The sequence below is a fragment of the Sinocyclocheilus grahami genome, unplaced genomic scaffold (genome assembly GCF_001515645.1).
Source record: "Sinocyclocheilus grahami isolate Dianchi unplaced genomic scaffold, SAMN03320097.WGS_v1.1 scaffold175.1, whole genome shotgun sequence".
NCBI classification, from domain to species: Eukaryota; Metazoa; Chordata; class Actinopteri; order Cypriniformes; family Cyprinidae; genus Sinocyclocheilus; species Sinocyclocheilus grahami.
Window position 1 is genome coordinate 449163 of NW_015505354.1, and position 25335 is coordinate 474497.

Consider the following 25335-nt stretch of genomic DNA (forward strand, 5'->3'; position numbering starts at 1 on the left):
TGACTCTTAACTTTTATAAAGAATATCTCTTTGGATTTGAGACTTTAGTCTTTGCAAATTTACAGATCTTCTTTATGCACCAAGAGCTTGTAACACTCCAAAGAGAAAGGAGAAATTGAAATCGCATCATATGACCCCTTTAACCTTTGTATTTTTATTTATTTAAACAAAATCGTAATATTAACCGTTTATCTGTTAGTAGCCATGAATTGAAAATAAATATTGGTGTATCCCGGAATAAACACTCATTGAGCGCTGTGCATTTTTATATACTATATTGTCTAATTTATTTAGACAAATTGGATAACATTTTAATATCATCCATTTAGTGGTTAGTAGCCATGACATGAAAACGAATATTGGCATGTCCCTAATTGCTAGAATTTTAAAATAGGCGCATCCCTGAATAAACACTCATCGAGCATTTTGTCAAGTCAAGTCACCTTTGTTTTTTATAGCTCTTTATACAATATAGCCTGTGTCAAAGCAGCTTCACAGTGCTAAACAGGAAAATAGCAGAAAATAACTTATGAAAACTCAGCTATGGAGAGTATTCAGATTCTACTAAAGTAGCTCTAATATGTGTCATTATTTAGCTCAAGTCAGTTCAGTTCAGATAGGGCTGCATGATAAATTGTATTGTATTCATGATCACAATTTTTTATGTTCTCGATTATATTTTGTATTCTCAAGTGTCTGTTATTTGGCAGTTGCTTTGCTATAAAAAATGTCTGCTTATGCAATAAATGTGAATGTAAGGTAGATTTATCTATTGTTCTGAATGTGTGCAATTCTTCAGTTCACTCTGACTTTAATGAGTGTTTAATCTCATTCCTCTCTCACTATTTCAGATTTCTCAGGAGGAGTATCAAGTTCCCCGTTCCAGTCTGTCACCTCCTCCCCTTCCTCCTAAAATACATTCACTCTCCCCTTGTCCATCTCCCAAACCACCCTCCAAATCCTTGAGCATAGGCACACAGGTCAGCCAGTCTAGCTTGGTGGGTTGTTCTGTCTGTTTATTTATCTGTGTTGTTTTTAAACCACTTGGTAACCTAATTATGAAATAAATAATGTTACTTTTGTTAAGTGCATGGCCCACAGGGGTTAGTAAGTGAATTCAGAACTGTAATCATGAGAATCAGTTATCATGTTCTTACCACAGAAAGTCAAACACGGTTCCTGGTCAGAAAACATGCTGAGACAAACTTCCTCAGATAGGTAAGAAATGTTCTGAATAATATTTTTTACAACATAGTACACATGGGTAAGATTCTCCTTACAAGTATTTGGCAATAATGCATGAATATATTTGCATTAGATCTTCTGTTTGGACACCTGTGTGATCTTGATGGTAATTGATGTCATGCATCCACCAAAAATAACCTTGACACTAAGTGGTTAAAATTCATTGTATAAATAGTAACGAAATGTAAAGTTAGCTGTCATGCTAGTTGCTTTCAGATGCCACTTGGTTTCATATTTTTCACCTAATGCAATTACAATTTTCAGAAAGCCTTAATTGTCCAATATGTTTTGGGGTTACTGTAGCTATAGTCAAATGTTTGATGCATTAATAAGTTAATAAATTAAAATAATAAGTTTGCATAATTATGTCTATTTCTGCTATCCTTTTTCTGCTTCTTTACTGTCCAACTGGATTCAGAAGCGAGGAACTTTTGGAAGAATTCCGTCCCTCCTCTTTGCCATATGTCAGACACAGTGGGTATCATAACTAACTTTCATTCACTTCTTGTATGCTTATCATAACTGTGATATTTTTTATTCATTAAATATCTTAAGAATTCTTGTGACACGTTCTGTTGAACACTTGAGACAACCAAACATTACTTTTGCTGCTGTTGTACTGACATCTGGTGGCAGGGCTTGAAATGACATGGAGTAGACCATATCTGATGAAACATAATTTCCTGTCTGTGTAGGTGGGGTGTCCTGGGAAGGGCCTTCAGAACGTGTAAAAATGAAGAGGAGAGCGAAAAGAAGGGACAAGGAAGAAGAAGATCACGACAGAGGTGTTGCGGATTCCGCATCTCCCTCATAAAGTCACATTCATGGGGAGATGGAAGGAAACACTTCATCCTGACAGCAAAATTCACCTCAGACTTCAGACTGTAAAGTATATTGGCCAGACAAAGCAACTGTGTGATATCGGAAACAATGGACAACCACAGTTATTCAAAGGACTCAGTAATCACCAGATTCGGAACATGTACTGTATGTAGGAATGTAAGTTAAATTGAACTTTGCATTGACAGCAAAAAACATGCATCTTACTGCTCACACCTTTTTAACACATTTTAAATTCTACCTCATGGCTACTACATTTTTAGAGAACAAGCACTGTGTTTTGACAGACCACAATGAATACAAAATAAATAAAATAAAACAAAGCAGACTTGTTTTCTTTTATATCTTAAGATATAGGTTGCTTAACTTTATCTAAATAAGATGGAAGCGTGTAAGTAATTTCAGTTCACACCAGACCAAACCAAATCAAACCAAACAAAGTTTCACATTACATAACAGTAACAGTTTGCAGATTTACAGTTTCGTATTTAGTAAAAGAATTGAAACAAACATCCATTGATATTTATTCTTTGTATTGCCTAGAAAATCTCTAAAAACCTTTGTTTTGGTGCCAGATCTGTCCAATAAAACAATGTTTTCCAATCCTGACTGTAAATGAGAATTATAACAACCGATTGCTCCATACTGCTGTGACTTTCTTATTAATGATCTCTGGATTGTCTCTGCTGCTCTCTGCTGGATTGAGCCAGAACTCAATTTGTGTTAAAATACTGGATCCTTCTGTTTGTTTAGAGGTGGTTGGGATTCACCTGAATGTATTCTTCTTGTTTCCTTCATTCTTTTATAATGAGTTTCACATGATTTGTTATAGTGTGCCAAGGTTAAGTTAAACCTGACTTTCAAGCCATACAACATGTGATCTGTTTTTTGCTTCCCCCATTTTGCCAATAATCTGAGCAAGCTAAATCATAAATATCTTACATAAACAATCTTTCTATTATGTATGAATGTAGTAGGTTTAATATTGGCACTAAAACTGAACGATTGTCAACATTATTTTGGAAGATAATTATACCAGACTACATTACACACATCAACACACTCTGGTTGCTGTAAGAAAAGCCAACAGAAGTGAGAAAGACAAGAAAAATATATTTAAATAAATGTCACCCTTCCTGGTACCTGTAATGTTGTTATACCTGTAATGTTGTTATTATTTACCATGTTGTTGTTTATATGATGCATAAAGATGATGCATATTGGGGAAGCCTAGGCATAGCAGGTGGCTTACAGCAATAAAGGTTCATCCTGGGCATTTACAAACCCAACAAAGTGCTAATATCACTTTAAAAAAATATATATATATTTTAAATTAAATGTGTGTGTGTGTGTGTGTGTGTGTGTGTGTGCTGGTAGCCAATATATGGTTTATGAGGACACAAATGTGTATAATGACATGGGTAATACAACGTAAACATGGTTTATAACGACCTTCCGGTGTCCCCGTAAAACAAAAGGCATAAAAACATACAAAACGGTGTTTTATGAAATTCAAAAATTGCCAGTAGTTTTCTGTAAGGTGTAGGTTTAGGTGTGTAGGGTTGGTGTAGGGCGATAGAAAATACAGTTTGTACAGTAAAAACCAGTACGCCTATGGAGAGTAACGTACCCGTAAACCACAAATGCAAGTGTGTGTGTGTGTGTGTGTGTGTGTATAATACACAATCTGAAAATAGGCCTAGGCTATATTTAGAATCTATATCTTTGCACGCCACTGCTAGTGTCATTTGTCTTTTGTCTTCAGATTCGCTTTCACAACGTCATTCTTTCGTCCCTACTGCTAGACTTCAAGTGAAATCGTGTTTTCATTTGGTATTTGGCGTGAAAAAACGGGGTCGTGTTCGTAAGATTGACCGTTTTTAAACTCAAACTGTGAAGAAAGCCTAAGTATGACAATGCTCGTTTTAATGCGGTTTGAGCACATCGCATAGGCTACTTTCGATTTCCTTGGATTTAGGGGAAACTGAAACCAACATATAGGCTACATCAGCGCAATGGACAATAGGTGAGTGGATTTATTTAACTCTCCAAAAACACGACAACTCTATATATTTATATAAGCCTATGCGATGTTATTTTCCTACTTTGTACGTACAGCCGTCAAGTTGCTAACTGCACATTTTTCTATCAAAATTCAGTAGCGCTTATTTCAACAGCTATAAGTCAACAAATGAACGCGGTTTTGCGCTTAAACGTCTTATAGCCTAACTTGACACTACATCTTAAAATGTCTTAAAACGCAGCTTGAAGCGACGCAAGGGTCGGCGACATGTGTAGCTCATGTTTAGCCTATCTAAAAATATTAAATCGCAGTGCAGTGGAACGGCGAGAAAGCGACGTGTTTGAACCGTGTAAAAATACTTGAGGCACCATTTCGGCTTTCTCAGATTCATTCCTCCTAAATATGACACACACACAGTGATATTTGAGGCATCTTCAAAAGAGTGTCGAGAGATTTCTCCAAAGGAACCCAAAGTGCCTCGAGTATCTTTTTATTTTTACAGAATAGTTCACTGGACCTCCAACTACACAAAAAGGCCAAGAACCCCAAATGTGGGATGATGGAATAATGTTCTTTAAAATGTTACACAGCATAAAGTGTTGACAGAGTGTTCTGTTTTCTGTAGATTTTTACCAGCAAAAATACAAGAGGATTATTTCAACAAAATCAAGAATGTGTTTGCCTCTGAAAGCCCTGAGGAAATTCCCCACCAGCTTATGTCTCTTTTGGAAGTCTTTGACCGTTTTAAGATAGATATCGCTGTGACTGGAGAGTCTGGTGCAGGAAAGTCTTCTCTTATCAATGCGTTCCTTGGATTGAATCCTGATGATGCAGGGGCTGCTCCAACTGGAGCTGTGGAAACCACAAAGCAAGCAACCATGTATCAGCATCCAAATCTTCCACAGGTCAGACTGTGGGATCTTCCAGGGATGGGCACCCCTTCCTTTGGATCCAAGAGTTATGTAAAGACAATGAACTTTGATCTATATGACATGTTCATGGTTGTGATATCAGAGAGAGTCAGAGAAAACAACATGCTGTTGGTTGATGAAATTGAGCAACAAAAGAAGCCATATTATTTAATTAGAACAAAAATTGATAATGACATGCGGTCCCAGAAAAAGAAAAAACAATTCTCTGAAATACATGAATTGGATCAAATGAGACAGGACTGTAAGAAATATCTGAAGGAGAAGAAACTGGACCCACATGTGTTCCTAGTGTCAGCCATTGACACACAAAATTACGAGTTGCAGAAGCTCACAGACACTTTTAAAGATGAGGTTTCTCAACTTAGAGCAGAGCTATTTTCAAGTTTTCTGGACAAGATGTTACATGGAGGATGGATAAAAGCAAGGTAAGTATGTACTGAAAGTAAATGCTTGTTCAAAACTGTAGGAAATGTTTAATACTTTGAAATGTATACTTTTGTACCATTTTCTAGAAAACATTACATTTAATGATTTTGAACATGTCATGTTTAGTAAAGTAAACATATTTTCACCTTGAATACAGGTACACATTATAACCGTTATTCTTCAAAGTTTTTGTAAATGTAAAGTTTTTAAAGTCATGAATTATGATTTTTTTTTTTACTTTTTGGACTTTATATCCCAAACAGTTCATTTTAACTCAGAAATTAAGAACATGGTCATCATAGATGAGGTCTATTTAAGTCTTTGCATTGATGACTGATATATTGAATGTTTTCCTGAAGAAAAACTGTAATAATAGAGAGGGCAAACAATGAATGTAACATCATTCACCCTAACATTCATGTAATTTATATTTATTTATTACTTTAGGTATGCTACAAATCACATCCAACAGACTAGGAAACTTCAAGCTGAGGACATCACAACATTGCACAATATGTATGAGCGCACAGGTTTTGGAGCTGCAAAAGTCAGTGTTGTACTGCAGGCTTTGAGTCACTTTCAGCTAGATGTTGCAGTTTTGGGTGAGACGGGCTCTGGAGTGTCCACTTTTGTAAATGCCTTAATTGGGCTGGAGAATGAAGAGTGTGGTGCAGCATCAGTGTCCATCAGCAACCCAGCAATGAGTCTGGGATACCCAGATGTCCGGTTCTGGGACATATCCGGCATAGAGGGAGTCATGGATTACTCTATGTATGAAATGAAACAAGTCATGAATTGGTATGACTTCTGTATCATCATTGTATCAGACTGGCAGAAAGCACGCCATTTAAAACTAGCCAAAGCAGTTGAAGAATTAAGGAAGCATTACCTCTTAGTCCAGACCAAAGTAGACTGTCATCTACAGACTCAAAGTGAGTTGTGCTGTGATGAGACTGACATACTTGATGGGCTTCGGGCACAATTTACCCAGGAGATTCAGATGGCAAAACTGTCTGAGAAGCAGATTTTTCTCATCAACAACCTAGACAGGTGTGCATTTGACTTTGTAGGTTTGGAAGGTGCACTCTCCAGTGACCTCAAGACTGTCAGGACAAGTGCTTTTGCATATTATATAGCAAACACAGTAAAGGAACATAAATAATACTTTTAAAAAAACATAGAAGTGTAAGATATGATGCAGCAGTAAACTGCTTTAAAATTAAATATTTAAGCATACTAATATAACTGCTGCTTAAAAAGGGTGTGCAATAATATATAAATTTAATTAGCAAATAATGTTTGATTGTTTAATATACTGTATAATTCTGTCTTTTTCTGTCTGTGACAGATCAGATGTCTTTGAAACATATGAAGAAAATGCTAGAGAGGCACCACATTTTGATTGTCCTAATTATTGCAAAAGAATAGAAGATATTCAGTTGGGGAAACAGAAAATTATTTGTAGAAGTTGGTCTGCAGTAAAAATATCTGAACTGTTGATCTCAATATACTATTTTAATGAATGTTTGTAGTAATTGTAATTGCTCATTCTCAGATCATTTCACTGTTAAGACTATTTCTTTTTTAATAAAATGTTTATGAAAAATACACCATGCTTCGTCTCTTGTTATGCAAACCATTAAAAAAACAGTTTGTAATGGACTGTAGGTAAGTTGCACTAACATAATATTTAGTGTTTTTAATTATTATTTGTATTTTAGGGGACCTAAATAAATTATAGAAATAATTTTAGTGAAACTATATTAATTAAGTTTTTAGTAGTTTGTCCCATGTGCACTTTCCAGGTCAACAGGTCATCATGTATGTTGTTATGGGTAGCAACACAAACAAATACTTTGTGACTCTATGCCAGGTTTCAGTGATAAAAACTGGACTAATCTATTACTGTGACACACAACTCAACAGCTTAGTCACACCTTACAAAATGTCCAAAACCTTCTTAAAGTTCAAATGCGTCATAAAACTGATAATAGGTCCAAAATTAAACCTGTAAAGAAAAGGTTGGGCTTTTTTCTTTCAAATTAAGACCTCGTGTATTCACACACCCATCTGCTTTCTAAGACTAAACCAATACCTCTAACAACTCAACGGTTTGATATCCTAAATTAGTTTAAGCATCATTAGGTAGCACCATGAAAAAAAAATGCTAATGGAAATCATAATAAATATTTGTTAACAGAAATAAAAGAAAAAAAGAAAAGAAAACATTTTAATTTTTATTAACATATACACACATATATTTTCAATAATAAATGCAAATCCCGAGCCTGGATGTAGTAATACACGTACAACTAGTAAATCCTGAAACTATAAACACCTGCTACTATGTCATTCAAAATTTCATTAACAATATGCAAAAAGCAAATTCACAACATACAAAACAAACTACAGAATATACAGAAAAGGTATATTAGCAGAAGGTAGCATAAAGAGATTCTGACCCTTTGGCCTAAAGACCTTGTATACATTGTAAAACAAGTTAAATATCACAATGAGGTTATCAGTCCTAATTGTATAATAAAACGAGTAGGCAGAAATTTTTGCACAAACCAACAGATTCCCACATATCCTTAAACAGTACAAAGTCACACATTTTACCCAATTTGTTGCCTAAATGATTATTATTCTACGTATTCCATTCCATTTAACATGCACTATTATAAAATATGAAGAACATAACAGGACAATATTATTCAGTATAACATTTCTTTCCAACCATTTAACTCTCCAGTGCAGACGTATGGCCAATAAACTCAGTTTTGATGTTCTGATGTAATTTTGGTTAACATTTTGGTAAACATCTCTTTGATTTTATTCATTCAAACCTGCAGCTTGAAGAACCTGTTTCATGTCATTTATCATGTCATTTAGTGCTCCACGCAAGACAGTGAATGTGAATTTGAAGGCCTCAGACGCAGTGATGAAACTGGTTGCAAGAAATTTAGCATCAAGCAGATCCTCTAAGCTTTTCACTGGTTTTGCCACAGATGTACGAGGCCTAATTGTCAGTTTGTCTACCACTGCTAATGCTAAAGGAGACTTTATAGCTGCTTTCAGCTGTGAGAGAGGCTTGTTCATTCTCTCCGACAGTTTGATGAGTGATTTCTCATTCAAACCCAGAACGTAATGGCAATGTACAAGATAGGTTGTCAATACCATCTTGTCAATGACCACAGGTAATAAAGGAACAGGGATAACGGCAACCAGACCTGAGGCTAGCGCTGCAAGCCAAATAAACTTCTCCATAACCTCTTTTTTCTTCTCTAGCATAGCCAGAGAGCTCACAGGCACAGACTGGACCAGAGCAAATCTCTTGTTTTCTGGAAGGTCTAACTCTAGGGTATCTACAAGGTCTTGGAAGTCATATTTTCCCAAGTCATAAGAGGAAATCAGGAACACCCTGGGGTTTCCTAGCTCCTTCACATTTCTTTGGCAGTCCTCTCTAATTGTGCAAAGTACCTTCTGCTCATCAAAATTTCTTTTCTTCGCCACTGACCGAATGTCATTGTCAATCTTGGTCCGGACAAAATAAAACCTCTTCTGCTTTTTTTCAATCTCCTTGGCCAGAAAGACATCATTTTCCTTGAATCTCTCAGAGGAAATGATGATAAATAAATCATAAGTTTCCAATTTCACTTCCTTGAGGAATTTGTTAGCCTTGAAATCAGGCATGCCAGTGCCTGGCAGGTCCCACAGTCTGACATTTGACTTTGAGGGATGGGTGTACATGGTAACTTGCTTTGTTGTTTCAGTTATTCCAGTTGGTGCAGAATTGTCGTCATCATCATTCAGACCTCGAAATGCATTGATGAAGGCAGACTTTCCTGCTCCTGTTTCCCCAGTCACTGCAATATTCAGAGTCACACTATCAAGACTGTCCAGTTTTTCTTTAGCCTTTGCAACAGCTACATTTGGGTCACATTCCCCCAGTCTCTCCAAAGCTCCAGAGAAATGCAAGTCAGCAGAAGAATCTTCTGTCATTATGCCTTGTTAAATTCTTCACTGTAAAAAAATTATACATATAAACATAATATAATAGGTATAAATCATTGCATGGCATTAAGTAACTTTACTACAGTATAATCATGACTTTTTCCTTTGCTTAGTCACAGACTGCTGCGACTTTATTTGACATAATTATGAGTTCACATCTCCCATTTATGAGTTTATTATATCTCACAGTTGTACGTTTTCATTGTAAATGCAACTTTATTTCTCGCAATATGACTTTATATCTCACAATTGAGACTATTTATGTATAACGCAATGTGCTTTATTCCTTATTTTAAACTTCATCTTTATAATCTTGAGGTAAATAACCTTCAGGAAAATGTTAAAAAATTATTAGAAATATTGAAAGATCGGGTGGTGGTTGAACTACATATACAAACATTTATCACTAAAAGGTTTATAAACAGATTTTTATTTTTCATTGTATGAAATGTGATTATGCTATAACAAATACATTATTATGTGAGACTGAGAACATTTCAGATTTGAGCAGAGAAAATGAACACTGTGAATGATTTTAAATGATTATACGTGCCTATATAATATAACACTCAGCATGACATTCAATGAAAGTACAGTGTCAATGACTTCTGAAATCATCCACAAGCACATTGTAATCTATTCTTTGAACACTATATAAAGACATGGTGGTACTTATATTAATCAACACACAATGGCCATTAACCCCATAACAGAATCAGAAAATGCATACATGCTATATAGCAGGGGTGGACAGATGTTGGGCCTGGAGAGTCCTGCAGAGTTTTGCTTCAACCCTTATCAAACACACCTGAACAAGCTCATCAAGGTCTAAGGGTTGCTAGAAAGCTACATGCGAGTGAGTTTTTATCAAGTTTGGAGGAAAACTCTGCAGGATTTTGGCTCTCCAGGACCGACGTTGACCACCCCTGCTATATAGGATGCATGCATATAGAACTTAAATCGACCAACAAAACCAATCTAATACCACATATATTCTTAAAGAAACACATGTTCAGGACATCTACGAGTTACTGCATAGTATGTCCAGCTCAGCCTCTTTTCTGATATTTCGAGCAATATCTGCAAGTTCATTTAACCCTTCTCTCAAGAGGTAATAAGTAGTACCAAAGGATATTCCTGCAGCAGCAGCACTGCCTACACCTGGAAAGAGACTTGCAACATATTCAAGGGTAGTAAGTGTTGCAAGTGTAACAGAGACTTGTAATCTGGCCATTGATTTTTCTCGAATGGCAGATGCAAACTTTGATTTGGCCAGATGTTCCAGCAAGGGCTTGTTGACTTTTTCTGAAAGCTTTTTCAGTGAGCCATCATCCAAACCAAATGCATAGTAGCACCTTGTGAAGAAAAGCAACACCATGCTTGTATCACATGCTGCTGATAGACCAAGCACAGGGACTATTGCTACACCAGCAGAGGCAAGAGATACAGCCCAGATCATGCCTTTAAACATCTTGATCTTCTTCTCGAGAGATTCAGTAGAGCACACTGGCCAGGCTTGTTGAAGAGCAGATCTCTTATGGTCCGGAACCTCTTCTTCGAGAGTGTTTTGAAATATTTCAAAATCATATTTCTCCAATTCAAAAGACGATATCAAGAAAACTTTGGGGTCTCCCATCTCTTTCAAGTTTTTCTGACAATCCTTTCTTATTTTGCAAAGAATGTTCTGCTCATCAAATCCCTTTTTTCTTTGCTCTGCTAAAATGTCATTGTCAATCTTGGAACGAACAAAGTAAAAATTTTTATTCTGTTTTTTTATTTCTTTAGCCAACATGACATCATTCTCCATGAACCTCTCTGAGTTTAAAATAATGAAGAAATCGTAGGTGTGAAACTTGACATCTTTCAGGTATTTATTTGCTTTGAAGTTTGGACTTCCTATTCCAGGCAGGTCCCAGATTTTCACATTTGGCACTGCAGGATGCTCATACATGGTGGGCTCCATTGTAGTTTCTGTGACTCCAGAAGGTGCTGCTCCATCATCTTCATCATTTAGACCTCTAAGTGCATTTATAAAGGAGGATTTCCCAGATCCTGTCTTTCCGGTCACAGCAATGTTAAGTGAGACATTCATTAATTGGTCAAATGTTTCTTTAGCTTTTGCTGTGGCCTTTTCCAGGGTGGACTCGCCTGATGCCTTTACTGCCTCAACAACAGCAGGGTCTTGACTTTCCATGTTTTAAACTGTAAAAGTTATAGATGTATATAGAAGTATGTACACTTCAACATTAATTTATTCTTGAAGCCTGATAGCTAATCATTTTTCTGTTACTACAATAATCATCATATTCTTCAGTAGTGTGAATGATGGTGTCTGCTGTCCCTAAGGTGTCAGGAACTGCAATAGTTCTGGTTGATAGTGTTTTTTAAAGTGTATCAAATAACATTTTAGTAATAAATCTATTTTTTTTACATAATAAAAATAATGGAACAGATATAGCATATTATAGTTAGTTACTGACCTTTTGTGTGGAGAGCTTTTAACGTTGTATTGCCCCGTGTTGTATTTCTCTGTCAGGGTAAAAATTAACCAATATTCATAAAACAAACATATGTAAACAGATAACATGCATAATGAAATATATAAAACTGTATATATAAAATGTTGATTAATAAATGCATATATTTAGTTTTATTAACAAAATAACAAAATAATAATACTGAAATGTATTAAAATATGGTTAAAATATATATGGGTTAAGTTGGCTACAGTTTGACAATACAGCTACACTACATGAAAAAGATGACGAATCATACAATAATAATCATAAACGCTTAAATATGACTAATATAACAAATATATAACTGTATTTTTTTACGCAAATCCACGATGCGGAAATCAAAACTATTGTGAACAGAGCAAATACTCCAATAATCTTTATTAGCCAACAACTTCGAAAAATATTTTTACAGTGTTTTATTTTCATACAATAGCCTACAATCATACCTACAATATTCGGTTTATGTTTATTTTTGTTATTGCATTTAATAAAGCAATTAATGTAATTTTAAATATACTTAGTGACATATTAATGAGGAACATATAAAGCAATTAAATAACTGACAACAAATAATTAGGCTATAGCCTACTTACTTTGATTTCTGGGTTGAAACACAATGACTCTTCACTTATAGAGACGCTTAAGAAAACGCTGCAGAAATTCTACAGATAGAAAATGAATATAAATGAAAATTAAATCGGCTGCTAAACACCGAGCTGTTACGTCACAATGTCCACTGCTTCACTGACTCTGTTCCTATGTTGGGAAAACGAAACTTACGACAGATGAGTGACAGTCCAAACAGCCAATCAAAGCACCGAGACGTATTTTCAAAATTGGCTTATTCGGCATTACTGGGAACGCCCACAAAACGTCATAACCGTTTATGCCGAGGGGGAAAACAAACCATTCGTATTAACGCGCGGAGACCGTGTTAGGCGCTTGGTCTTTAGTTTTTGTGATGATTTCGATTGATTTTTGTTTGGTGCAGTGCCGAAAAGTTGCTGTGTGGCGTTCTGTACCTCTAATAAGTTAAAAAAGCTGATCTGACGATGTATATGACTGATACACTGCAATGATCTGTCGTTAGTCCCGTCCCCCTGCACCGCACCCAGTTCTGATGGGGCTTACAGTAACCCTCCTTCGCATCGCAATCAAATAAATCTCACTCCCTGATATTTTGTGCTGTCATAATCTATTAAAACATTTATTTCATATTATTATACACAATCCCTTACGAAAATTAGCAATGGTATTACTATAGTAAAAGTATAGAAGGCTAACCATGTTTTTGGTTGGCGTTTTTATTACCAATTGCAGCCTATAACCACAGTTTTACTACAAATACCATGGTTAAACTATGGTTAGTGTAGCAAAACATGTTGTTTTTTACCATGGTTTAACTATAGTAACCAATGTTTTTTGGTATTTTATACACATATTTTCATGTTATCTTTATTTTAAGGCATGTAGTATTTGTGAAAATGATTAGGCAGCCGCAGCACACACCACATAGAATAATGCTGCGCATTTCAAGACACTTCAGTGGACCTTAACGTTACCTGTTTTGTCAATGTTAAAAAACTTTTTAATATATCAATAAGAAAGTATGACAGGCTTTTACTCAAGTCTTTATCACTTTATTCAAATTAAGCAAAACAAAACAACAAATGTTTACTTTCACAAGCCGTCTCGTATAGGCTTGTAGTGTAGTAGCCTAAGCGGTCTCTTGCTCAATTAAGTAACGTAACAAAAAATGTCGGGAAACGACGCCTCTGGCCATTCCGTTGGGTCGTTTGTCCAGTCACAGGTACCGTACGGACAGTCCGAGCCAATACGGTTCAGTTTTTATGCTTATGTTATAAATAATGTATGGCAGAAATAATTTTAAGTAGGCCATTCTGAGTCAACACCATGCTTTTCCAATGAGGGGGAAAAGGACTGTTTTCCCCCACGCCGACTCCGCCCACACAGCTATGACGCGACACCGATCAAGTCTATTAGCAACATTACTTGGCTTATTAAATGCATTAGCAAAAATAAGAATCAGAATTGTGTTTCATCTCTTTTTCATAGTGTATAAGCTACACTGTAATGATTTTTCTAAGTTGTAAATAAAACAAAGTTAGTTTAGCTCTATTCACAAAAAAACAATCTGGCACACTGGTTATATTTTTTTGTTGCCTTGAAATGAAAAACCCTGCTAATGTTGCTAATGATTTCATAGCTCCAAAACCCAATAAAAACGACATACAGCATTTAATTTTTATTATGTATGAGACATTATAGGCTAGCTTCATCATCAAAAATCATTATACCCCTTACCAAAAAGTAGTATACTTCAAGTTTATTTTATTAAGTATACTTAAGTAAGAACATATTTTGACTTTTTCTAAGTATAAGTCAAGTATACTTAAATGTCATTTGAAGTATATTTCTGAGAAGTACATAAAGCCCATTTCTGAGAAGTACATAAAAAGTAGACTAAAAGTATACTTTCCTATTTTTTAGTTAAAAAGAAGTATACTATAGCACACTTGAATAAACGTATTTTTCGTAAGGGACGTCATAAAAACTATGAACAATTTAACTGTCAGCTAATTGCGACCAGATTCCTGTAAATAGTATACATACACTTGAACATCTTAAAACTATCAAGCATGCTAGTTTTTATACACACTCAGCACAAAATCTAACAAATAACATCCTATGAACATTGAGTCCGTGCCACAGACATAAAATGTATATTATGTTCTATAGGGGAAAAAAATCAATGAACAAAAGTAATGTATATTTTTAAGATAATAAAGAAACATGTTCAGAACTGTTAGCTAAATGCATGCAGCTCAGCTTCTTGAATGGCAGCAAATATAGGCCTAGGCTACTTTGAGCATGTTATGAGTGATTGTGGCTACACACAATATGTCAAAATGACTTAACCACAATGATCAGTGGGATGACCTTTTGACTGTGATCTCAATCTGTGATATTAGTAGACATCAATCAGACCTGCCACTTTCAGCACTTCTTTGGCTGTATCAGCAAGATCCTGAACTCCTGCTCGCAGAAGGTTCAGTGTTGTAGAGTAAGACATTTCTGCTGTTTTTTTACTCCCTACAACAGGAACCATGCTCCACGCAAATTTAACAGCTGCATCCTTACTTGTCAGCGCCGATAGCTCCTTATTACTGAGTTTCTTTTGCCCAATAGCGACCACTAGAGGTGACTTTCTTACAGCTTTGAGGGATGGATTGTTGACCCTCAACGACAGTTTATCTATTGAGTCATCATCCAGGCCGAATGCATAGTAGCACTTGGTGAAGTAAGCCAGCAAAATGGCAGCATCACAAGCCATGGAAAGACCAGGCACTGGAGCCACAGCAATAGAACCAGAAGCGACAGCTGCCGACCAGGTTTGCTCCATAAACAGTTTGATTTTCTCCTCCAGAATCTTGGATGAGTATACTGGCAAAGACAAAATCAAAGCATCTCTCTTGTGAGCAGGTAGCTGCTTCTCCAGTGTGTCGAGGAGGGTTTGAAAATCATACTTGTGCAATTCAAATGAGGAAATCAGGAAAATTTCTGGGTTATCCATATCCTTCAGGTTTCTTTGGCAGTCCTCACGAATTTGTGAGAGAACTTTCTGCTCATCAAAGTCTTTCCTTTGGGATTCTGCTTGAATGTCATTGTCAATCTTTGAGCGGAGAAAGTAGAATAACTTCTTCTTCTCTTTAATTGCTTTAGCCAGCATGATGTCATTTTCTTTGAATCTCTCTGAGGAGATGATGATGAAGAAGTCAAAGGTGTCAAGTTTCACCTCCTTTAGATATTTTTTGGCTTTAAATTTGGGACTTCCAGTCCCTGGGAGATCCCATAATTTCACATTGGGCATTGTAGGATATGTGTACATTGTTGATGTCATTGTCGTCTCAGTCGCTCCTGTGGGAGCTGCATTGACATCATCAGGTTGAAGACCTCGTATTGCATTGATAAAGCTGGATTTTCCTGCTCCAGTTGATCCTGTAACAGCAATATGAAGTGTGACGTTGTCCAGTTTCTTGAGTTGTTCTTTCACACTTTCTGTTACATAAACGTATTCCGCAGAACTAGTGAGCATAGCATCAGGTACTTCATATACATGCTCGTCTTCTTGCTTTTTAGCCGCTGTGTCTATACGTTCCCTCTTCTCTGAGCTTTCTGATTTTAAATGTGTGTTCTCATTTGCTTTACACTGAAACACATTATCTGTGTCATCTTGTGACTTCTTGGCATTTGGACACACTGCTCCACTGAGCAATTCTTGGTTCTGTATCTGTTATGGGGCTGACGAGACGTGAGATTTGCGGATCCATTCGCAGAGCTTTATTAGACAAAGGCAGAGACGTGGTCATACAGCAGGCATGGGTCAGATGAGAGCAAACAGGTATATGGTGGGCAAAACACAAGAATAGTCCTAGGGCTAGCACAGGTCGACGATCGGCAGACAGAATCAAAAGGGGCAAGACAAAAGGGGTGAATCCAGGGAACCAGGCGAAGATCAGAAACCGGGAAGGCTAAGGCTAAGGCTAAGGCAAATGACTAAGGCTAAGGCTAAGGCTAATGACTAAGGCTAAGGCTAATGACTAAGGCTAAGGCTAAGGCTAAAGGATAAGGCTAAGGCTAAGGCAAATGACTAGGGCTAAGGCAATGACAAGGGCTCCGTAAGGTAGCTATCTCTAGGAGAGTGATAAATGCTGAAACAATACTCGGCAGAGGGAAGGGATCAGAGTGAGTGTTAAATAGTGAGGGAGTGATATGAAACAGCTGGGTGCAATCAGTGTAAACAGGTGTGTGCAATTCGGGCTGGGTGCAATCAGTGCAATGCATGATGGGAAATGTAGTCCGGAGTGCTATGCAACAGTTTGTGTAGTGCGAGAGTCAATGAATAGGAAAGTTCGTTGACCGGATTCGTGACAGTATCCCTATAACCTCCACATTTGCCTCTTTAGTGTTGACTTTGTTTAATGGTTCACTAAAATTAGTCTTACTGAGTTTTTCTGTCAAAATATCTTTTTCCATTATAGCATCACATGGCTCTTGAAAATGGTCTGTTTCGACACTGTCAGGTTGTTTTGTTTTGTGATTGTCTGTATCTTTTCCACACTCAATCATTTCCCTTGCTTCCTCGTTTGTCATCGGAACTGAACATTTTAGTTCTTTTTGTTCCTCTTTATCAACAGCCTTCACGTGTTGTTGTTCTGTGGTCACTTCACATGGTTCCTTAGCCTCAGTTTGCTCTTTTTGCTCGAGACATTTTTCCATTTGTATCATGTCAAAATGACACACCTCAGCTTTTTCTGACTGTTCTACAGTTCTTTCATTTGTTATATATATCACTTCTTTCTCTGCTTGATTTTCTTTATCACTCTGGTTTGTTTCTCTCACATGTTGTTGTTGTGAATTAACTTCACATGGTTCCTCAGCCTCAGTTTGCTCATTTTGCACCTCAAGACATTTTTCCATCTGTATCATGTTAAAATGACACACTTCAGCTTTTTCTGACTGATCTACAGTTGTTTCATTTTTCATTTCTTTATCACTCTGTTTTTCTCTCTCTCTCAGCCTCTCTCTTTCCTTCACATCATTACGTTTTGATTCAACAATGTCCAGTAATGAACTACTTTGTTTGGGTTTCTCTGATTGTTTCTCCATAGTTTTAATGATTTTTGATTGGACGATTCCTAGGGACTCCAACAATTCTGTATTTCTCTGTTGCTCTTTCAACACAATTTCATTGTGAAAGGATTCAGTGAGGTTATCGGCTACTTCTATCTGATCAGGATTTGTGTAGATTTTGAGGAAAGGGTCCATAAAGATGTTGACTTCTGACATGATGACTCTGAAAAAGTAAAGCAACTGGGCAAATGTCAAGAAACATTCAGGGGTTTTCTGCCATAAATGCAGAGTTTCTAGTACATTTTTGCAATGCTTTGCAGTAATAGTGCTATTCGGTTTTAATAATTCATTAGAATAATGCAGCTGTTTACACTAGAGGTAGCTGTCTTCACATGGCCATGTGTAATTTACATTTTTAAGTGTAGGCCTAGTTCACAAACCATTCAATACAAAATATGTAATTTAAATATAATTTGTAAACTTAAACTGTTCTGACGCTATTATCATATAAATCTACACTTTCTCTTTTTCCTTTAAAGTAAGTCTGTTTCATACATTGAGACTTCTCTCACGGTGCTTTTAAGTTACATTTAAATGTGAGCCGAGTAGCCTATTCTTAATGTTGCGCTGACATCTAGCGGCGTGTATACAGTGTCTTGCAAAAGCAGTTGCAGAAACCATTGTAGAAATTCTGTCAGCCATTATTTATTTATTTTGCGAGCGAAAGTAAGTTGGAAGGGTGTTGCCGAGATAAAGCGAGAATAAAACTATTACTTATAATGATAAGACTGGACCCTCATGTGCATCTACATAATTTTACTCTCTTTTTTTCACGAGAGAAATATTTATATTCTCAGAAACAAACAAACCTATATTTTGTACAATATAACAGCATTAGTAAACATCAATTATTAGACATTTTCCTACACCAATAACAGCATATGTAACGCTCCAGGATTGCGATGTGATCGAAACAAACATAAAGCAGTTAACTCAATTTTTGCATTTTTAATAAGACAAACTCACCTTATCTGTGCACAGGTGGTTATAATATTGGTATCTGTATATGTCTTCAAAGGATGTGGTAGCTGTTTATGAAAAAGTGTGATTTAGGGTGTGGTTTAGAGAACATCTGAGAACTGAGGCTAAAAATCTAGTCAGAGCTACTCTATATAAGAAACCTAATATTTCCTCAATTAAATATGAATTAAGCGACATGCTGTGGTTTAACCAAGAAAATATCAATCTGTCAATTTCTAAAACAAAAAGAAAAAACAAAAGTGTTCATCAATGCACTTGCAGCAGGTCAATTTCTTGTATGTGTGTGAGTGTGTGCATTTTAAAATATATCTGACCATATTTAAATATTTCCTGTCCATACTATCTTATCTACATCTTTTTTGTCTTAATTTTGAAAAATAATAACTACATTTTGTCTGTATGCTGTTTCCAAATAAAACACACAGTAATTCCAAACATGCACATTGCCACATGAATGCTGTTTAGCAGGAAGTGCTTTACTGGAAGCAGATCATAGTTTTGATTCTTTTTGTAAGCTGCATGTCATATGGCAAGACACATGCATAAATGAACATGTTGCTTAACATAACTTAAAATATCAAGTGAAAGGTTTTACATTAAACCACCACAATTTTTGCATTCTGGCAGAGCATATTAATCAAAGATGCTTTGTCAGACATGCATGCTTTCATGTGAATACTGTTGATAAATCATCAACAGTGTTTCAAAGGCAGCAGTTTCAAGTATGAATCATTTAAAATGCCTACAGACTTAAAGGACTTTCTACTCCCATTTGGTCTTTAATGTCTACAATCATTTTATTATTATTAGTTCCTGGTTCATGTAAGTCTGATTTGCAACTTTTAGCACCTTCCAATCTGAGCCCTGTTTGAAGAAGATTCAGTGTTGTAGAACAATATATTTCTATTGTTCTTTTACTGGCAATGGTATGATCTCATGCAAAACATCTCTGCTTGTCAGTGTTCAATTTTTTCCCTCTTTGAGGCTTGCGTTTTTAAGCCATGGACAATCTTTAAGCAAAGTAAATAGCTTTTTCCTAAACAAGCACATTGTCATTTTTGTTTGAACTTTGCTGAGGTCCTAATATACAATTTATTTACAAATTTATATTTTGTTTATAAACAAAATGTTATGGTTAGGTCTGCGTATCATGCATTATTCATATTTTCTAGGTTATTTTTAATTTCACAGTGCTGTTAGATTTCTACCATAATATAAAATATAATATAAAAATACCCATACCCTAATATAAAAAATGTCATAATGCCATTTGTATCTCTCTATCTGTAAGAGAAATATGCAGTATCTTTGAATACAATTCAAAAATATATGTAAAATATTTATGCTCAGTATTGCTGTTCAGGTTTTTATTTTATCTCTTGAAATTGGTGATGGACAGATATGTGTAAAAAAAAAAAGACTGATAGGAATGAATGAATGATGTTACTACTCGTTACTATATGGGCGTATGTAGCAGTCTTGCATATCAAGTCAGCAGGCATATGTATGATGGCTCTTTCATTCCTGACTTTTTCCCATACAGGTGAAGTTTAGATATTTTTTAGGGGGATGTAGCCTTTATTCTGCTAGTTAGAAACCTAAAATCATAACCACATAAACATGGAAATGTATGTTTTTTGTTTAGATAATGAATAAATCTGTAAACACATAGTTCTATGATACAGCACCTACTGTAAAATGCTCAGTAGTCCTGACTAAGCAGGTTCAATCTAATATGTTTCAGTGCAATGTGTAATGTCCACTGCCATGTGAACTGCTTAGCCAACATGACTATTATAAAGAAAAGAGGGGTTTTCGGTTGTATTTGTAAGTGCATGACTTAAATATATCAAGAAAATGTAAAATAAATGGTAGCTAAGCTATGGTGTGAATGTAAAGAATACTTGTTTCTTCCAAAAAATAAAATCTTGTTATTCTTGTTACCCACAACACTTCTGTTTTTAAATGTGCAATTTAGACATGATACATTTCATTAAATTAAATTATCTATGAATAAATTATATTTGTAGGTTTTAATTATAGTTTTAATTTGTTGTTATATTGTGATGACATATGATGTATGTATGTATGCATGTAATGAAATGAGAATAACAAATACTTATCAGTGTATAGCAGTAATAATTTTTACATGGCTTGTTGACTTTGAATTGACCAGAACATTGTTTTTTTTTATATCAAGTTATATATATGATAAAGTTGCAAACCAATGAGCAATGTCTTCTAATTAACTAAGTCACACAGTGTAAAAAATAAAATAAAATAATAATATATGATGTATGTATGTATGCATGTAATGAAATGAGAATAACAAATACTTATAAGTGTATAGCAGTAATAATTTTTACATGGCTTGTTGACTTTGAATTGACCAGAACATTGTTTTTTTTTTATATCAAGTTATATATATGATAAAGTTGCAAACCAATGAGCAATGTCTTCTAATTAACTAAGTCACACAGTGTAAAAAATAAAATAAAATAATAAATAAAATAAGACAATCCTTTAAACAAGTATTTTATTACTTGCACAAATTACAAGTCCAGCATACATGCAGTATATAGTTATATAAAGACAAAATGAAAGAAACTGTCAACATTAGAAAGTGTAGTTTGCATTGGTATAACAAAGTATGTTTGCACATTCATGATCACATTTCAGTTTATTATTTTATTGTATCCTAATAAAATCATAATTACAAAAAATATTATTATTATTATTATTATTATGATTACTTGATCAAGTTATTTTCAAAGGACATATTTATTATATGATTTGTAAGCCTGATCTGAGGCTAATTTATCTGCATATTAGGCAAGCTGTGACACAGCAAGAACATTTTTGGTGTCTTCTGCCATCTCATTCAGTCCCATATTAAGCAGGTAGTGCACTGAAGCAATAGCCGTTCCTCCTGCTGGTAGAGCTCCTCCTGGCAGCAGAGCCAGTATGGTCCCCAGTGTCTTGGCTATAGCAATCATTGGTTTAGACAGCATATCTATCACAATATCCTCAGTGGATCCATCTTTGAAGCGTGACGTCTTAGCGGCTTTTAGTTGCTCCAACGGTTTGTTCACTCGTTCTGATAGGGCCTTTAGGGCCTGATTTGATAAGCCAAAGCCCACAAAGACTTGCTGAAAAAACGTCTTTATGATGCCATACATTATTATTATTATTATGATTACTTGATCAAGTTATTTTCAAAGGACATATTTATTATATGATTTGTAAGCCTGATCTGAGGCTAATTTATCTGCATATTAGGCAAGCTGTGACACAGCAAGAACATTTTTGGTGTCTTCTGCCATCTCATTCAGTCCCATATTAAGCAGTTAGTGCACTGAAGCAATAGCCGTTCCTCCTGCTGGTAGAGCTCCTCCTGGCAGCAGAGCCAGTATGGTCCCCAGTGTCTTGGCTATAGCAATCATTGGTTTAGACAGCATATCTATCACAATATCCTCAGTGGATCCATCTTTGAAGCGTGACGTCTTAGCGGCTTTTAGTTGCTCCAACGGTTTGTTCACTCGTTCTGATAGGGCCTTTAGGGCCTGATTTGATAAGCCAAAGCCCACAAAGACTTGCTGAAAAAACGTCTTTATGATGCCATAATCACAGACCAGTGACAATCCCGGGATGGGAGCTATCGCCCCGACCCCTGCCGCGAAGGCGTTTAGCCAAATAAGTTTCTTGTAGTATGTTTTCTTCTTTATGAGGGCCTCAAGAGAATAAACGGGCAAAGACTGAATGAGAGCAAATTTCTTGTTCTCAGGAAGTTCATCTTCGAGGGTGCTGATCAGCTTCTGAAAGTCATATTTTTCCAAGTTAAATGAAGACACTAGGAATATTTTGGGTATTCCGACTTTCAGTAGGTTCGCCTTACAGTCCTCTCGGATGTTTTCGAGCAACATCCGCTCATCAAAGTTTCTTTTGTGTGATTCAGCGCGAATGTCGTTGTCAATTTTAGTGCGAATGAAATAAAATAGCTTCTTGCTCTTCTTGATCGCTCTAGCCAGCTCTATGTCGTTTTCCTTAAATCTTTCAGAGGTCACTATGAGAAAGAAGTCGTACGTGTGGAAATTGACTTCTTTCAGGTACTTCTTTGCTCGAAATTTTGGACTACCAATTCCAGGCAGGTCCCAGATCTTCACATTTGGCATGGAGGGATGAGGGTACATGCTGGGCTTCATGGTAGTCTCAGTTGTTCCTGTGGGAGCTGCGTTCTTATCATCATTAGGAAGGCCTCTGATGGCATTGACGAAGGAAGACTTCCCTGCCCCTGTCATCCCGGTTATAGCAATGTTAAGTGTAACATTCTCTAACTCCTTCAGTTTACTTTTTAGTTTGTTTGTTTTTTCTGCAGGTGGAGAGTCAATTATTTCTTGTAATGCTGAGCCAAGAGAGTCTGAATCTTCTGTGTCCGCTGTGGCATCAGACAATATGTCTACAAACTCTCTGGAAACCACATAATAATTACTGGGTTTGTCCTCTTCCTCTGGCTTTTTTATGTCTTTTTCTTTAGGTTCGTCAGGACATTTCGTCTGTACATTTTTCTCAGCTATATCCAGTTTTTGCAGCATAGTTCTTGGACTGATTGTTGGATATTTAGAACGTGGCGAATGAGCTTTTTTGTCTTTAGTCTCTTCTGTGCTGAATGAATGTGATGAACTTGATAATGATCCAGATGACTGGCTGGAGCAATCCTCTTCATTATAGGGATTTACCAAATCTGTCATGGTAGCTCTATAATGTAATAATAAATTAATGAAATCATATTTGATTAATAATAAATTAATAGTGTTAAGCACAGAGAAGTACCTTATATAAGGGTGATGCATGTTACACAATTAAAAAAATAATATTATATATAAATGCATTATATATATATATATTTTTTTATTTTACACCCACCGCTGTGAGTAGTGAATTCTCTGCTCAGCCTCTGGCAGCTTCAGTACTGTCCACTGCAACATATAGTAGGACTGAATCATACAGGCAAACGTCTCACTGATATGGTCATTTCATTTCTGATCTGAAAGGCATAAAGCAACATGTTACATCCATTTCTTAATTGCATAAAAACATAATTTAGATATTTTTGTAAAAGAAGACCAGTTGTTCTTATAGACCAGTGATAGCTGTTTATATTGCTTTAAAGGGGTCATATGATGCGATTTCAATAGTTCCTTTCTCTTTGGAGTGTTACAAGCTCTTGGTGCATAAAGAAGATCTGTAAAGTTGCAAAGACTAAAGTCTCACACCCAAATCAGGGACCAGCCAAGACTGATCACACCGGTGTGATCGTACGCTTCAGGGACCAGCCAAGACTAATCACACCGGTGTGATCGTACGCGTCAAAGGGTTTTAAACTTGGCTGTAGTTCATTTTTTATTTATTTATTTATTTAGTTTCAACAGTACGCCTATTAATCTTTGAATATACTGATTCAAATCATATATGATTTTATTTCTTTCAAAACAAAAAAATAAATGATTGGTAGAATTACAGTAGAAAGTATGGGATAAGCCATTTAAGTCTTAAGACATAAACAGCTCAAATATAACAGTTCTCAACAAAATTATTTAAAACATATTTAAAAATTGCTTTATCTCCAATAAGTAAGTTAATGTGTGTGTAAAGTTCATAATATATAATGTAATAGAAGGTTATCTTACCTTTGGTTTTACAAAAGTTACAAAAGCAAATGAGCTGTGTTAAGTGGAGAACAAGAGTTTCGTAGACTTCAGGGTGTGTCCTTTATCAAGAACTTCCTCCTGACAGCAATTCCCTGAAGACACAAACATGCTGCAGATTTAATATTTGTTTATTATTAAGTTACTTCAGAATAGAGCAGAATTTGTTACTTATCACCACACAAACAGGACTGGTGGAATTTCTTTCCGTGTGTTTCATGTGATGCCCCCTTAGACCAGAGTAATCAATAAACTGTGTTAACAAGTGTTGCAGTGATTTTTTTCCTGCCTTTAACCCACATTTAAACACAACGTCATGAAGTAATGGTAATGGTCTATCACCATGTTCTCAATTTGAAGCACCTAAAGGAGAATTGTGAGAGCACAAACAAAGATGTATAATATGTGCAAGCAATCAACAGAATTTCACTAACATGCAGTTTCCAAGTGCATTTGTTGCAGCTCACCTTTACCTTAAACCCAAACCTGATCTTTAAAAAAAACACAGCTTGTATGCAACCATTGAAACAACAGAAGACCTAAAAGCAGGAAATAACTGAAACAACTGTAAATAAAAGAGAAGCAGGTGGACACAGTATTCCAGATATGCAAACTAAATCCAGCAGACAATTCTCAGAAACCTTAATGACATGTAAACCAACTACTGTAGATGTGCGCCCTTGAAGAATTTAAAGTATTTATTAAAATAGAATCAACTCACAAGAGGCTTTGATCAATGTCAAGTACAAAACACAATAATTAACCAATTGATTTGTGGGTTTCTCTAGCTCAGCTGGTCGAGAATGGTGCTAGCAACACCAAGGTAAGGAATTTGATTCCCAGGAAACATGATCCAATATAAAACCTAATTTTTTTTATTCCCATTTGATTTTACAGCAGAATTTTAATCTGAAGCTATTTTAATGACTAACTAT

At 35.8% G+C, this 25335-nt stretch overlaps 5 protein-coding genes across 8 annotated transcripts in view; 2 read left to right on the forward strand and 3 right to left on the reverse strand.

The window, feature by feature from the left end:
• LOC107593659 (E3 ubiquitin-protein ligase CBL-like) overlaps positions 1 to 2372 on the forward strand; it is a 12372-nt gene extending 10000 nt beyond the window's left edge. For both annotated transcript variants that reach the window (XM_016283489.1, XM_016283491.1), the window contains exons 9-12: positions 852 to 980; positions 1163 to 1218; positions 1664 to 1719; positions 1941 to 2372. In XM_016283489.1, coding sequence (XP_016138975.1) covers positions 852 to 980; positions 1163 to 1218; positions 1664 to 1719; positions 1941 to 2059 — 360 coding nt within the window. In that variant the 3' untranslated portion in view covers positions 2060 to 2372. The remainder of the gene's footprint in view (positions 1 to 851; positions 981 to 1162; positions 1219 to 1663; positions 1720 to 1940) is intronic.
• Positions 2373 to 3829: 1457 nt separating this feature from the next.
• On the forward strand, positions 3830 to 7030 carry LOC107593660 (uncharacterized). Of its 2 annotated transcripts, XM_016283492.1 has the most exons (4): positions 3830 to 4111; positions 4734 to 5465; positions 5914 to 6516; positions 6815 to 7030. In XM_016283492.1, the coding sequence occupies exons 1-4, from the start codon at positions 4101 to 4103 to the stop codon at positions 6996 to 6998; spliced, it is 1530 nt and encodes a 509-aa protein (XP_016138978.1). In that variant the 5' UTR covers positions 3830 to 4100; the 3' UTR covers positions 6999 to 7030. The 2 variants fall into 2 exon arrangements, with proteins under 2 accessions (XP_016138978.1, XP_016138979.1); XM_016283493.1 differs by having other exon boundaries at positions 5914 to 7030.
• Positions 7031 to 7721: 691 nt separating this feature from the next.
• Positions 7722 to 12742, reverse strand: irge4 (immunity-related GTPase family, e4). Of its 2 annotated transcripts, none has more exons than XM_016283496.1 (3): positions 12593 to 12742; positions 11961 to 12009; positions 7722 to 9489 (listed from the first exon to the last, which is right to left on the reverse strand). In XM_016283496.1, exon 3 carries the CDS (start codon positions 9466 to 9468, stop codon positions 8299 to 8301), a length of 1170 nt encoding a protein of 389 aa, XP_016138982.1. In that variant the 5' UTR covers positions 9469 to 9489; positions 11961 to 12009; positions 12593 to 12742; the 3' UTR covers positions 7722 to 8298. The 2 variants fall into 2 exon arrangements, with proteins under 2 accessions (XP_016138982.1, XP_016138981.1); XM_016283495.1 differs by lacking the exon at positions 7722 to 9489 and adding an exon at positions 9967 to 11682.
• Positions 12743 to 14988: 2246 nt separating this feature from the next.
• On the reverse strand, positions 14989 to 17690 carry LOC107593704 (interferon-inducible GTPase 5-like). Its single transcript, XM_016283561.1, has 3 exons — positions 17591 to 17690; positions 16968 to 17545; positions 14989 to 16311 (listed from the first exon to the last, which is right to left on the reverse strand). The coding sequence occupies exons 1-3, from the start codon at positions 17688 to 17690 to the stop codon at positions 14989 to 14991; spliced, it is 2001 nt and encodes a 666-aa protein (XP_016139047.1).
• Positions 17691 to 22042: 4352 nt separating this feature from the next.
• On the reverse strand, positions 22043 to 23680 carry LOC107593661 (interferon-inducible GTPase 1-like). Its single transcript, XM_016283494.1, has 2 exons — positions 23619 to 23680; positions 22043 to 23450 (listed from the first exon to the last, which is right to left on the reverse strand). Exons 1-2 carry the CDS (start codon positions 23678 to 23680, stop codon positions 22043 to 22045), a joined length of 1470 nt encoding a protein of 489 aa, XP_016138980.1.
• Between the last annotated feature and the right edge of the window lie 1655 nt (positions 23681 to 25335).